General features: G+C 35.0%; 1 protein-coding gene across 1 annotated transcript in view; it reads right to left on the reverse strand.

The window, feature by feature from the left end:
• Positions 1-13,182, reverse strand: part of LOC149424350 (uncharacterized protein C05D11.1-like) — a 25,494-nt gene extending 12,312 nt beyond the window's left edge. Inside the window, exons 1-5 of the mRNA XM_089651473.1 lie at positions 12,980-13,182; positions 8,995-9,443; positions 8,644-8,766; positions 6,163-6,423; positions 2,344-2,613 (exon numbers count right to left, since the gene is read on the reverse strand). Of these exons, the coding sequence (XP_089507599.1) occupies positions 2,344-2,613; positions 6,163-6,423; positions 8,644-8,766; positions 8,995-9,443; positions 12,980-13,118 (1,242 nt within the window). The 5' untranslated portion in view covers positions 13,119-13,182. The remainder of the gene's footprint in view (positions 1-2,343; positions 2,614-6,162; positions 6,424-8,643; positions 8,767-8,994; positions 9,444-12,979) is intronic.
• Between the last annotated feature and the right edge of the window lie 305 nt (positions 13,183-13,487).

Consider the following 13,487-nt stretch of genomic DNA (forward strand, 5'->3'; position numbering starts at 1 on the left):
GGTGTTATTTTGATATTCAATAGTAAAAGATCAATGGTTTCGTTGCTTGTGTGGCACGTAGCGCTGTCTTGTTGAAAGTAAACGTTGTCCAGATCAATACCATCCAATTCCGGCCATAAAAAATCATTAATCATCTCTCGATAGCGCAATCCATTCACCGTAACTGTTGCTCCAGCCTCATTTTCGAAAAAGTAAGGTCCAATGACTCCGCCAGACCATAAACTGCACCAAACAGTCACACGTTGAGGATAGAGAGGCTTTTCAACAATTACTCTTGGGTTTTCCGAGCCCCAGATGCGACAATTTTGCTTGTCGACGAAGCCACCGAGGTGGAAATGGGCCTCATCACTCAAGATGATTTGCATTTGATTCACTCAAGTGAATTTTAATAATTTCAATGCGTTGTTCAAGCGTGTATCGTTCCATTTTTATTAATGGCGTAGTTTCTATATAGTTTCTTATTGGAAAACCCTGTATCTCGAAAGTTCTCAGACAAGAACGGTAGATAATAATGTTTATAACGATAATACGACATAATGTGTATGGTAAAATGATTATCAAATAAGTGTGCGTATAATGTGTAATTTCCACCTTTTCTTTTCAAATTTATTACTGTTGTGTGCATTTTATGAATTAGATTTTTTTAATGTTTTTGAGAACTGGAATACCATAATAGTTTTACAATTCGAAAGAAACATACATTCGCGTAATGTCCATGGGAATATGATTAAAGACCTTCGACATTCTGGCAATGTATACCACAAAAAGTTGCTTGCGTGTAAGTTGAATGAGGTTTTAGTTAGCAGAAGAATAGAACTTACGACCATTGGGTGGTGACATTTGTCCACTCAGCTACTAACTAGTCAATTTAATACTAACTAAAAAGCGCTGTATGTATTTGTAAATTGTTAATATTATTACTGTTACTTTTAACCACTCAGAACATTAGAACGTCAAAAGACGTCAATATGATAATAGCGGTCAAGACATTAGAACGTCTTTTCACGTAAACGCGCGAGATTTTACAAAAATCGATTTATTTCCATCACTAGTATACGGATTGCCATGATTTAAAAAACAGAGTATCGATAATGAATAACGTATGTAATGTAATGTAACAATGTCTGTATTCGAGAATATCTATGGAACGTAGAGTTGCATTATCTAAGCCGATTGAATCTGTCATCTTGTTCGTTCATAATTTAATGCGTTTCTAAATAATTTATTAAAAATATTTTAGTTTGAACGGTTAATATTTTGAGGTGACTAATAGTTTTTAATTATATTTCTTCAATATATAAAGTGTTATTTCTTTATGATACTCAGAAAAAAGTACATTTTTCAAAGCTTTGAAATAATTCTAAGCGATTTTTACATATTTTTGACGTTTTCATAAAATGTATATTTAGAAACGCAAATATTTACGTATTACAACACAATGCGATAGTGGATTTCATAATCTTTCCAAAATATTTTTTAGAATGAGGCTACGTTTCCCAAAACGTGAGTTATGAAGCTTTTAGCAAAACTCGTAAATAACACAAAAATTATCACGTTTTGACAGTTCTCAAAGGAACACATAGTAGATAAAAGTCTTTGTCTGGTTAAATGGCAAATAATAATTTCTGTGTTTTATCAAGATCGTTACATTGACAACAAATTATCTGTGACAGGTAAAGGTACTTACAGTAGGTCAAGTTGGGAGCAGTGGCGGCTCGTGACTTTTGGGTGTACTAGAGTGCTAATATTATAAAAAACGACATTTCTGATGTTGTTATAGCTGAAAACGATTTTTTATTTTTTTTTTAAAAAACGATTTTTTGTATGAAGATTTTCAGGAAATTTCAGTATAGCCGTGCGCCGCACGGAATTCCTGAAAATCTTCATACAAAAAATCAATTTAAAAAAAAAAAATTAAAATTAATTTCAGCTACAACAAAATCAATTAAGCTATTTTTTGTAATACTAGCACTCTAGTAACCCAAAAGTCACGAGCCGCCACTGGTTGGGAGGGTACGACGAATCCTCAGGCGGAATTGTTTCACTTGTTCATTAAGAATCAATAGATTCCACCATGAAATAATTGCTATGTAATTAGTGCGTTTTTATACAGAAGTAATAATAATAATATTTGGATGATTTGTATAGCGTCGTTGTTGTGAAAAATCACTCCAAGGGCGCTGCGTAAACTGCATTCCACGGTGACCGATTGCGAACTGTCACCCGGGGGAGAAAATGGAGAGAGAGGGACGGGAACAAGGAATAATTTATTGCCAAACCAAAATCTCGATTCCCGATAAACAAAAGCAATTTGCCTTCATTGGCGCACACAATTACTTTTACCTGCTTCTCATCAGTAGAATGCAGCATGTCGGCGATGCACATGAAGGTGATAGTCTGGTGAGGGCTGGTCTCCGTGTGCGCCAGGGCCTCACGGTGCTGCAGCCTGAGCAGGCGGTGCAGCCGCTCCAACTCCAGGGGCTCCTTGCCGCTGCCCACGCGCTGAAGTTCCCCCAGCACCACGGGGAGGGCGAGATTAAGACGCGACATCTCCACATTCTCCAGCATGACACACATCATGGAGGCGGAGTTCTCTACCATATTGTGCACTACCTGGAATTATAGACAAGATTTTACAAACCATCTTAATTACAGTGAAACTCTCTTATAAGGTTTTTCAAGGCAAAAAAAACTTCTGAGAAAACCTTATACATAAATTATGTGGGATTATTTGGGCCATTTTTAAAAATTCAGTCTTCAAGGGACCAAAAACAAAACTTCTTCACCTGAAGCCAGACCCCCTGCATAAGCAATGTTGAAGAATCGTGCCCACGGTAAAAAGCCCTCCAATTGCAGGGTCGGTGTGTATATACTTTTGTCATCAAATATTGTACTAGTTAATTAAAGACAAAAGTAAAAATGTCACCTTATCAAGAATAGTACTTTTACGAATTTATCTTTTCATCAAAAGTTTAATTTAAACAGATATTTATGTAAGATGTGGATAATCTAAATATCGACTAGATGAAAATATTTTTATACTAATGTTCTGTATAATACCCAATCTGGCATTATAAAGGTTTGCTAAATACTAACATGTCTTACAATAAACATTTTATATTTATTGTACTAACATCAACAATGCTAAATATTGTTCTGCTACTACTTTCATAGTACCTTAAGTACCTATCTTGTACTTTTATTATTATATATTATTTATTGAACAATTATACTTGAATGTACATCAACTCTCGATGATAACTTGTATAGTACCTGCTTATATTGTCCGTACTCGGCCTATTATGCTATGTAATATACACTCATTATTGTACTCCTGATCAGCTTACCTTAAACATTGTATGTACATGTAAAAGCCTTCATGGTGTGAATGAATAAATAAATAAATAATAACAAAAACAAGGTTACATATTAATGTTCATCATATATTTTGTCCTAATACGGTAAAACCCCGATAAATCGAAAAAACGCGTAATTTGAAATTTTCGCCAAAAAAATATCCCAGAAATTTTTTTTCATACAAAATGGTTTTTTAATTCGAAATTTATTTTTGTCTGCGCACGAAAACTTGTTAGTGCAATTCGAAAAATATCGATGATTCACGCACGAAAATTTGATGGTGTAATTCGAAAAAATTAATCATAAAATTTCATAAATTTGAATATAAAAGATTGTGGCGTGGTTATTCATCGTCGTAGTTAGTATTATTATTTTGTAAATCTGAATCAATTTACACTGAATTATCGTATTTTTGAAGGGTCGAGAAAATTCGTTTTACGCAGAAATATGTCGTAGTTTTACGAATTCACACCAAATATCTGAATTTAAAGGGCCGGCTGAGACGAAAATCGTACGTGAAAATTTGATATACGCGGAAATGTGTGGTATTTTTACCATTTTACTTTGAATAACTGAAGTTGAAGGGCCGACCGCGGCGGTAATCGGCTGCGAAAATTCGATTTACACGGTAATAATTCGTATTTTTACGAATTTACTCCAAAGATACCCGAATTTGAAGGGGCGGCCGAGGAACTAGATTTTCGGCATCTTTTTTTTCTCACGAAATTTCGAATTATGTGGGAATTCGTTAATTCTAAATTTGATTGTTGATGTCTGTATCATACGTATCCAGACCTCCAGAATATTTCAAGAGAATTCATATTTACGCCAAAATCACAAAAACACTTCAACCCCGAAACCGCTCGATACCGTGGAACACATTTGGAAAACTTTACATCAAAATAACTCAATCAAATGATGTATTATATGTGATTAATCAAGATAATTACATAGGAATATAATAGCAGAACCTGAAAAACATCTGAAAATAATCATCCAGCACCTCCTAAGCAGCGTCCTCGTGTGGAGTCCAGAAGCCTCCAGTCAGTTTGTAAGGCTGATCGGCTTGTGTAGGCTTCTTTCGTATCACGACAAGGATTGGCTTGCCGTTGAGATAGATGGAGGTTCGCTTCTCATTAAAAACACTTGTGTTTTTGGTTAATATGTTTAATATGTAACACAGAAGAGGGTAGACATTAAACCGAGAGAGAGAAGCGAGAGTTGGATGATACTGGTAATGTAAAATTGAATGCTAATGTAGAATAAAACAAAAGATCTCGATCACAACAAACTATATAAAACAAAACACTAATATTTGACGTGAATACAGACACAAGATATTATAGATGCGAAATTAATGACAATATTACACTATGACGTGCCATAGACAAAAAGATTTAATATAAAAGGTGGCACAGACAGAAAAAGATAATGTAAAAGGCTCTACACATCGAGATTATAAAATGAAAAAGTGAAAGAGTTTAGGCTTGAATAAAGTTAAATAAAAAAGGACAATCACAAGATACGACACGCAACACCTCCCTCGGACACACCAACCCACGAAGTGACCACGGCTAGGAAGGCTACTCAGTATTTACGTAGGACCCCCTCCACTACTCCCCGGATGGAATTCCATGATGGCCGCCGTCTCCAACCAATCACAGCCCGGCATATCACCTTGACTTTCTTATCAAACACTGATAACAGATTCAAATGTGATTAATTGTGATATCATCAGACTGGATTTACGGGAAAAAGATGCAAGATATAACTACGAAATAAATATCAACATCAAGAAATGATTATATACTAATATATTTGCATGAATAATTATATCTAACTATATTTGTTACCCTTTGGGAAATGTTCAAACCAAAGATATTTAACTTCAAACCCAATATGAAAACTTGTATAATTATTTATAAAATAAATAAACGGGACTGCGGGAGATGGTTTTGGTAGATTGAACTGACTTGGTGAAAGGTATCATATTAAAATATAACTTTCCTCTCAACAAGATAATTGCAGAGGGGAAAAATACCTAACCACTTTACTCCTCACGAAAGAGGATAGAACACCTCCGAGAGGGTTCGATTTGAAAACGTTCTATAAATAGAGAATCGAATTCCATACAAAGTCAGTTCAACAACTACCTCTGAAAGAGAATCCTCTCTCCTGAAGAACCATCTCCAAGTCTCCAAAAGTCTCAAGAAATATTTTCAAGTGTTTTATTCAGTAGTAAATTCAGTTTTTGCCCAGTATTAAATTCTTTTCGTCAGTTCAGATCTGGAAATAAATTCCTCTCTGATCGTGGCTTTAAACTCTACCACGAACTTCTACAACATCTACAACCTCTACCAAGACTGAGAACGCTGACAAGTGTACCCAGCTACCCTCGTATCTACAGTTATTGTACGGACAGTATATTGTTTCGTACAATGTCTATTTTGATTAACGAGGTTCTACTGCAATAGTAGTTTAATAACAATTAATTTTTTACAGTAGTGTCGCGAATCTCAAAGTTTTTTCCCGACTGCTACAGGTTAAGCATGAAATTTCTTGAGTACTTTATGAGTGGGTTTGACTGTATTTTGATGTTTATTCGATTGATTGAATTATGATTTAGAATTGAAATTATTACTTTTTGGATGTATATTAAAATTGGTAGATAACCGGATAAAACAGAGAACAATAGAATTATAGCTTTAATTACGTAAGGTATTTTTTTTTAAATAACTTTTTTAAATTATCTTCAATATTCTGTTTTGTCAAGGAACCATTAAAATAATATAAGAAATGACTTACGTTGCTAGCGTAGGGGTGCTCCACCTCAGTCAGCACCTTCTGCAGCGGAGCTGCAGGGGTGTCGCAGAGGTAGCGCAGCAGCACCGACAGCGCTGTGAAGGTGCTGAGCCCCCCGGGCTGCAGCAGGTCGGGGCCCCGCCAGCCCAGCAGCACCAGGCCACAGTCCTCCTGGTCAGCGGGGTAGGGCAGGTGCTCCACCAGCGTGGGGCCGCATTTGGGGACGGAGCCCTGCCAAGGACGCTCAAATGGAGGACGCTCACCCTAAAACATATCATCGTAACCAAAGATATTAGAATACAAGGAGATGTGCTGTGAGGTATGCCCGACCATCGGCGGATCAGGGTCTATTGAGCGTGATGTTAATATGGAAAGAATTCGTTAATTTAGTTGCTCTTATGTTGTCAATGAGCATAGTTCGTCCTCGTTTTATTCAAAATGCTTTCTTGTTCAGTGCAAATTTGTAAAAATGCGACGAAATGAGTATCCTTTCACCAGTGAGTACAAAATTAGAATTCAATATCAACTTTTAATGATTTTTCAAAGTTTTAATTGAAGTAAGCCCGCGTACGCTGGCTGCTAAGCTATCATGGCCAGTACATCAAAGCTAATGATGGGACGTGATTATGTTTCAATACAGACTATCGATATTTCATAATACAATTTTTTTTAAATGTACTATTTTTGTTAATAATTATTAATAGTGGTAGAAAAAAAGGAAATGTTTTTCCTTTCAAATACCAAATATTATTACCTATGTTTACCTATGAACTTTGATTGGAAAAATGGAATTTAAATGCATCTTTTACCATCTCCCGACGTAAATACATAGTTGTTTCTTGTAGTAATTAAGTTGAAAGAAAGTGTTGTTTAAATAATTTGTGCGAGTTAAGAAGAAAGCTGAGTAAGGAAACTTTGCCCCATTAAGCCTCATAACATACAATTGAGGGCCAGAATCTCACTGTCTCCAGATGGTTGGGAGCAATTACTCTTTTGCAGTTTTCACATGAAAAGTGCTTATTTATTTTTGTTTGGTAAAGTAACCCCTGGACAACATGTATATCTCAGTTTTTATGTGTCGTAAATTATACTTATATATGTAATTAAATTACACATCTGCCCTGATGAAGGACACCGCAACACCGCATAATACCCCAAAAACAAATCACTCTAAGAACTAATCATTTATCATTTAATGTCTGTTTCTTTTTAAAATTATATGAAATCTTATCTAGTGAAAAAAAAAAGGGTGCCTGTTGATTTTTTTTTTAAATTTCTTGTTATGCAACGGGTTCTTCAAATTTATTTCCATTTAGGACATGCAGCGTAAATTAACCAAAACTCTATAAAAACATATCCTCAGCCAGGGTTTTCTAGAATTATACCAAACATTTTGATGTTTCTCTAGAGCCAAGTGGGCAGTATTTATTTATTTACTATAAAAGTAAAGTATAAAATTGAAAAGCAAGCCGCAAGAATTGGCAGCGGGTTGTGCACCATTGGTTTGTGAAAAGTAAAATTAGTTATCTAGTTATTTATGACAAGTGAGATTTTTACAAACGGTACAATACGCTAGTGAGCTATATGATCTAAAAGGTGTTGGAAAGAAAAAATACTATGTTTTATATTCAAATCTGGAAGTTAACCAAAGAAGAATTAAAATGTGCACCTTTATGAATCCAAAGGTTCCGCCAGTAATTTGAAAAAAAGTGATGAAACTAATTATTTTTATGAAATGACAAAAAAGGTGAAGTGACATCAACATTCGTTATATATTTGTTTAATAAAATAAGTGTGTTTTTATATAATATTTTATATAGCATTATTAGTAATTTTTTGTTACAAAAATGTTTGCATTCAAAATTTTAATATTTCAAAAAACATATGTTTATTTCTAATAATAAAATTTTCATCATTCAGAAATATTTCATTTGTGAATTTGAATTTTATTGCAAAGCGGAAATACTCCAAACTTCTGACAGAATATGGCTGAGGCCTGAGTTTAAAGAAAGACAAACTTTCCCAGGTTACAAGTAATATATTTTTTTAATAATTTATATTAACAACGGCCGGCATAGTCCAGTGGTAACGCATTGGACTGCCATTCCGAAGGTCGCGGGTTCGAACCCGGCGTGCGCAAATAAATTTTATTTGATTAATTTGTGTTATTTCACAATTAATTAATTAAAAATAATATATAGTATATTTGCGGCACGTTCCAGAGTGGAAGATACTACCAGTATCACCCTGGTGTAAGACCACCATTCAGAATTGAAACGTTGCTCCAAATGGCTTTAGCCGTGTTTAGTGACTAGATCTGAATAGCCAGGTACTTCCCCACCTTCCTCTTTCCCTTCCCCACTTACCTTCAGCCTCACAACATCCCCCAACTGGGGATGCCATAGTCTCACTGGCTCCAGACGGGAGCAGTTGGGACTCTTGTGAGGTATTCACTATAAAAAAAAAAAAAAAAAAAAAACAAACCTTGGATACTACTTTATCCTCAACAGGCTGCAGCGCTTTGAACACATCCTCAGGTTCAACTTGTCCAGCAATAATCAGCGTAATATTTTCTGGTCTATAAAACTTCTTGTGGTAGTCTTTCACCTAAAACACAAAACATAATAAGATTTTCACAACCAAAAGCTATGAAGACGGACACTGCAAGGCTCTCCGAAACATTGGCTCAAGGAAGATTAACAAGGCTTATTATTTTTTAACCGTTACCGGTTTCGGCCTATTATGGTCAGTCTGAAGATGGCCATAACGGCTTATTATTATTTGTAAAATGTATTCAAATTCTGGTAGATCAATTGTGGAATATTGAAAATTTACCTTCTCGTTGGTAGTTGAAGTTCTCAAGTTGTGCAGCTTACCCCCAGTCTCGGAGGAGTATCCAGAGTCGGGGTACAGCATCTGCTGCAGCCGGTTGTAGCAGCGAGACTCCGCAGAGTTCTCCCGCCCCTGCATCTCGCAATACACCACCCCCGCGTCCAGTCCCTGCTGCGAGACATGGTGCACCTCCGTGAGGAAGGCAAAGTCCGTGAGTAGCGGGCTCAGGATATGGTCAAGGTACACGGGGAGCAGCGCTAAAGCTCCCGAAGCACCTGCTGTGTGGAGCGAGTAGGCGGTGTGGTCCACGTCAGTCCAAGCATTCGTTCCTGAGGCCAGGCAGCGGTTAGCCAGGAGGTCCAGCAGACCTTTGTAGGGGTAAATCTCCGAGCCAAGGAATATCAAATGTTCCAGGGTGTGCGGAAGACCATCGTCATCGTGGGCCTCAGTTGCTAATTTAAGAAAATTTGTATTAAATAACCTATGTAGGACTTAAACAGTGAGATATTATCTCGATTACACAATTTGTAATAATGTGTGAATAATGAATATTAACTCTTTAAACATGTGACGTTTCAATGCTAGTTACTCCTGTATATGGTCCCTTTACATTGCTATTTAACCCATAGCCATATAAATATAAGAGTTAAAAATAATCTGATTAGTTGAATATGATGATTTAGAAACAATGATTATCATTTCATACCAAAAGAGTCCAAACTTGTCTATTTATGACAATTAAAAGAAATCTCATCTGAAATCTTTCACTGGCACATTCGAACCTAAACTTGAGGAAGGTGCTGAGGGGGGAGGTTGCTGCAGCAAATGGCGCATGAGTATCGAAAGAAAAAAAATCAACATGGGTCCAACGGGGCAAGGACGCCAGTTTAGAGTTTATATCAATAAACAAGAGTTATGCATTCACATAATCGACGCACAGACTTCTAGGTAAGAACTTGGTGGAGCCACTGCACAGCTCAAATTGCAGGGAGATTGGAGGGAAGTTTTAAATGTTTACAAGAAAAGAATCTTTATCACTGGCCACGGATATCACGATTTGAGAACATACATTAATAGAGCGTTATTTTCAAAATCTTATACAGATATCACTAGCATAATGTATGAAGATTCGTGTGAAGACTTTACAAAAAGTAATATAGACCACATGACTTTGACTTTATCGATACCAAAAGTGTTCAGGATAACTAATGTGATGACGGCATATGGGGCACGGCCCGTTCACAACCCAGCTGCTGTATGGTCCGTAAAATCTCTCTCCAACCTTCTTTGGTGACTTTTCCAAATGATTATTCATCTTTGAGTTCAAGGTTAGAGTTAAAAAATATGTTTCACGCACTTGATGCTATTTTACAATAATCTAAACATTTAAAAATAAAATAATTCATAAAAAGCTGTTCATTTCATAAATATGGTGACAGATAAGACAGACAGTAAAAAAAACATACTTGCAGATAAGTAGAGGGCCCCAAACAAATAATATTGAACATCGGTAAATATTGTCCGAAAACCAGACAGTACGAACAAACATATTTGGGAAACCAACTTTTAAAGCTGACTGATAAATTGAAATATTTATACACTAACACACTTCGTGCGGGCGAAAATAAGGGTCCAATTTGAGAAAATGGATTTTGTTTTAAACAGCTATATCTTTAAAAGTAATACATGATTTGAATGAATTTTTTTGAAGACAGTTTTAGGCAATACGACTCAGTATAGTAAAGTTACAGTCAGTGTTGGGCAATACAACTCTGTATACTGAAGTTACAGTCAGTGTTCGGCAATATGACTCTGTATACTGAAGTTACAGTCAGTGTTGGGCAATACAACTCTGTATACTGAAGTTACAGACAGTGTTGGGCAATACAACTCTGTATACTGAAGTTACAGTCAGTGTTCAGCAATATGACTCTGTATACTGAAGTTAGTCAGTGTTGGGCAATATGACTGTATCCTGAAGTTACAGTCAGTGTTGGGCTATACGACTTGTATACTAAAGTTACAGTCAGTGTTCAGCAATATGACTCTGTATATTGAAGTTACAGTCAGTGTTGGGCAATATGACTGTATCCTGAAGTTACAGTCAGTGTTGGGCTATACGACTTGTATACTAAAGTTACAGTCAGTGTTCAGCAATATGACTCTGTATATTGAAGTTACAGTCAGTGTTGGGCAATATGACTGTATCCTGAAGTTACAGTCAGTGTTGGGCTATACAACTTGTATACTAAAGTTACAGTCAGTGTTGAGCAATTTAGTGATGTTTTATGTGTAAAAGATGTATGTACATTACATTTTTTTTTTCTGGTTCACACAAATCATTGCAAAAAAAAAAACAAATAACTTTGATACAATACTTCGGTGCGATAAGTGTAAGGATGTATTACCGCTTCTAGGGGTTTAAATACAGTTTCCTTTTGGTCAAATAATCTTCCACACAATAGACAAGAATTTGAAGATCGGGAAGCCTTGGTTCACATTTTTAAATACATATACATGTAGTTGGGACCCCTTCCAAAGAGATTCATATAAAATTATAGAAATAAATAAATAATTATAAATTTTCTGCCATTCAAGTACAACCGGCATAAAAGGTAGAACTATCCTTCTGGCCATAAAACCATTTATGCCCTTTTGCTTTGTTTCAATTTGGTGAAATTATCTTAACAATATACCTGCATTCAAAATCTTTAGTACATGTTGCATAGCTTAATTTATTTTAATATTTATTTATATACCCACCTACTTAAAATATTGGGTAAATATACAGAAAATAGGGGCACGGTAATGCGCACATTTTATTTAAAAAATACTTTGTAATAGATAATAATGAGAAGTATTTCAGTTTTCAGAAATGGAAATATAGCATTATAATATTTATTTCGTTAAAATTAAAACCGATTGTTACTTCGCGGCTATTGTTATTGATGAAGTATTAAAGTTAGTTTTTTTTATCTCTTATTTAAACCAAAATATGAACCTTTGACCCTAAAGAAGGTTCTTAGATTGTCAGTTTGGGTTTAATTAAAGCATAAATATAATTAAAATAAGCTAGCATAAAAAGAAACAATTTAAAATTATCTTTTTATTGATTATCAATTTATATTATGTCAAAACATGCCGTGAAGAGAATACGTCAAATTATCTGTTTTTTACGAAATAACTACTAAAATGCATTATTATCAATTTTCGGATACTGAAAAACTTAATTCTCATTGTTATCTAACTGATACGCAGTGGTTTTTCCATTAAAAATGCCTAGTAACCGTGTCCCTATTTTCTGTACAATTACTGCATATTGTAAGTTGCATTGCTTATATTATTATTTACTTAAAAATAAATATAAATGTATATATCTAAATATTAAATATCTAATGGAGACAACGATTTAAGTCGGGGGTATAAGTAATGATGCACAAAATAGGTTTTTAGGGTGTTAGTTTGGGTTATTTTAATAATTTATGCGTATTTCCTAACCTTCAAACTATACTTCGATTGTGAAAAATGGAACTTTAATGTATCTATAGTAATTAAGTTGAAGCCAAGTGCTATTTATAATTTTAATGTGAATTGCGTGAAGCGGAAGTCGATAAGTTTATCAGATTATCTATCTGTACTTACTGTGCAATATAGTTTGAGCTAATAGAGTTAAGCATAGTAAATTGCACTATTTATAATAATTTGTTATCATTATTAAGTGTTAGCGCCGAGTAGGATGAGCTGGTTTTAGATAGATAATAGTATAACACAAAAAACAACTAGATGCACACGGTGGAAAAGGAAGCCAAGAGTAAAGAACTGTTACTATGATCTGTCAGTACGGAGAAAAACATACATATTGGAAAAAAAATTGTTCGAGATGTAGTGAAAACTTTTACACGGATGTTCATTGAACCTAGAGGGATGTAAATACTATTTTAATATAAATATTCCACGAGACAGTTTTTAGATACTATGAATTGCTTACCTAGGCATATGAACGCACTGACGATAGGGCCTTCGACTTCTGCTATCACCACTGTCAAACCGGTGGCCTCAGACTTGTATTTGTGAACAGGAGTTACGTCTGTCGCTTTGGTTGAAAATATTTTTGTAAAATTAGACATTTTCGAAAAAATAGTTTTTCAAAACTCATTCAGCCGCCAACTAGGTGACTTTTCGAGTTTTTGTTTTTCCTTGTCTATGGTTATAAAACTGCTGTCAGATTGAATTCAGAGTGATATTCAGGGTTGCCAATTCGTGGGGAATTCCCCAAACAGCGCGGAATTTTAATAATTTTCAAGTATTGGGTATTTTGCGGGGAGAACTTTCTGGGCATTCCTTGATTAACTTTACATTTTGAAAAAAATATTCACAATATTTGTGAGAATGTACTACAATTTCGTTTTCTTTACCAGCAAATTTTCATATACATTTATATTTTTAAAGCCTGAACGAATGATAATTCGAAAATGACTAGATTATAAAAAAAAAAT

The sequence above is a fragment of the Hesperophylax consimilis genome, chromosome 4 (genome assembly GCF_061612785.1).
Source record: "Hesperophylax consimilis isolate HC1 chromosome 4, BYU_Hcon_1.0, whole genome shotgun sequence".
Taxonomy (NCBI): domain Eukaryota; kingdom Metazoa; phylum Arthropoda; class Insecta; order Trichoptera; family Limnephilidae; genus Hesperophylax; species Hesperophylax consimilis.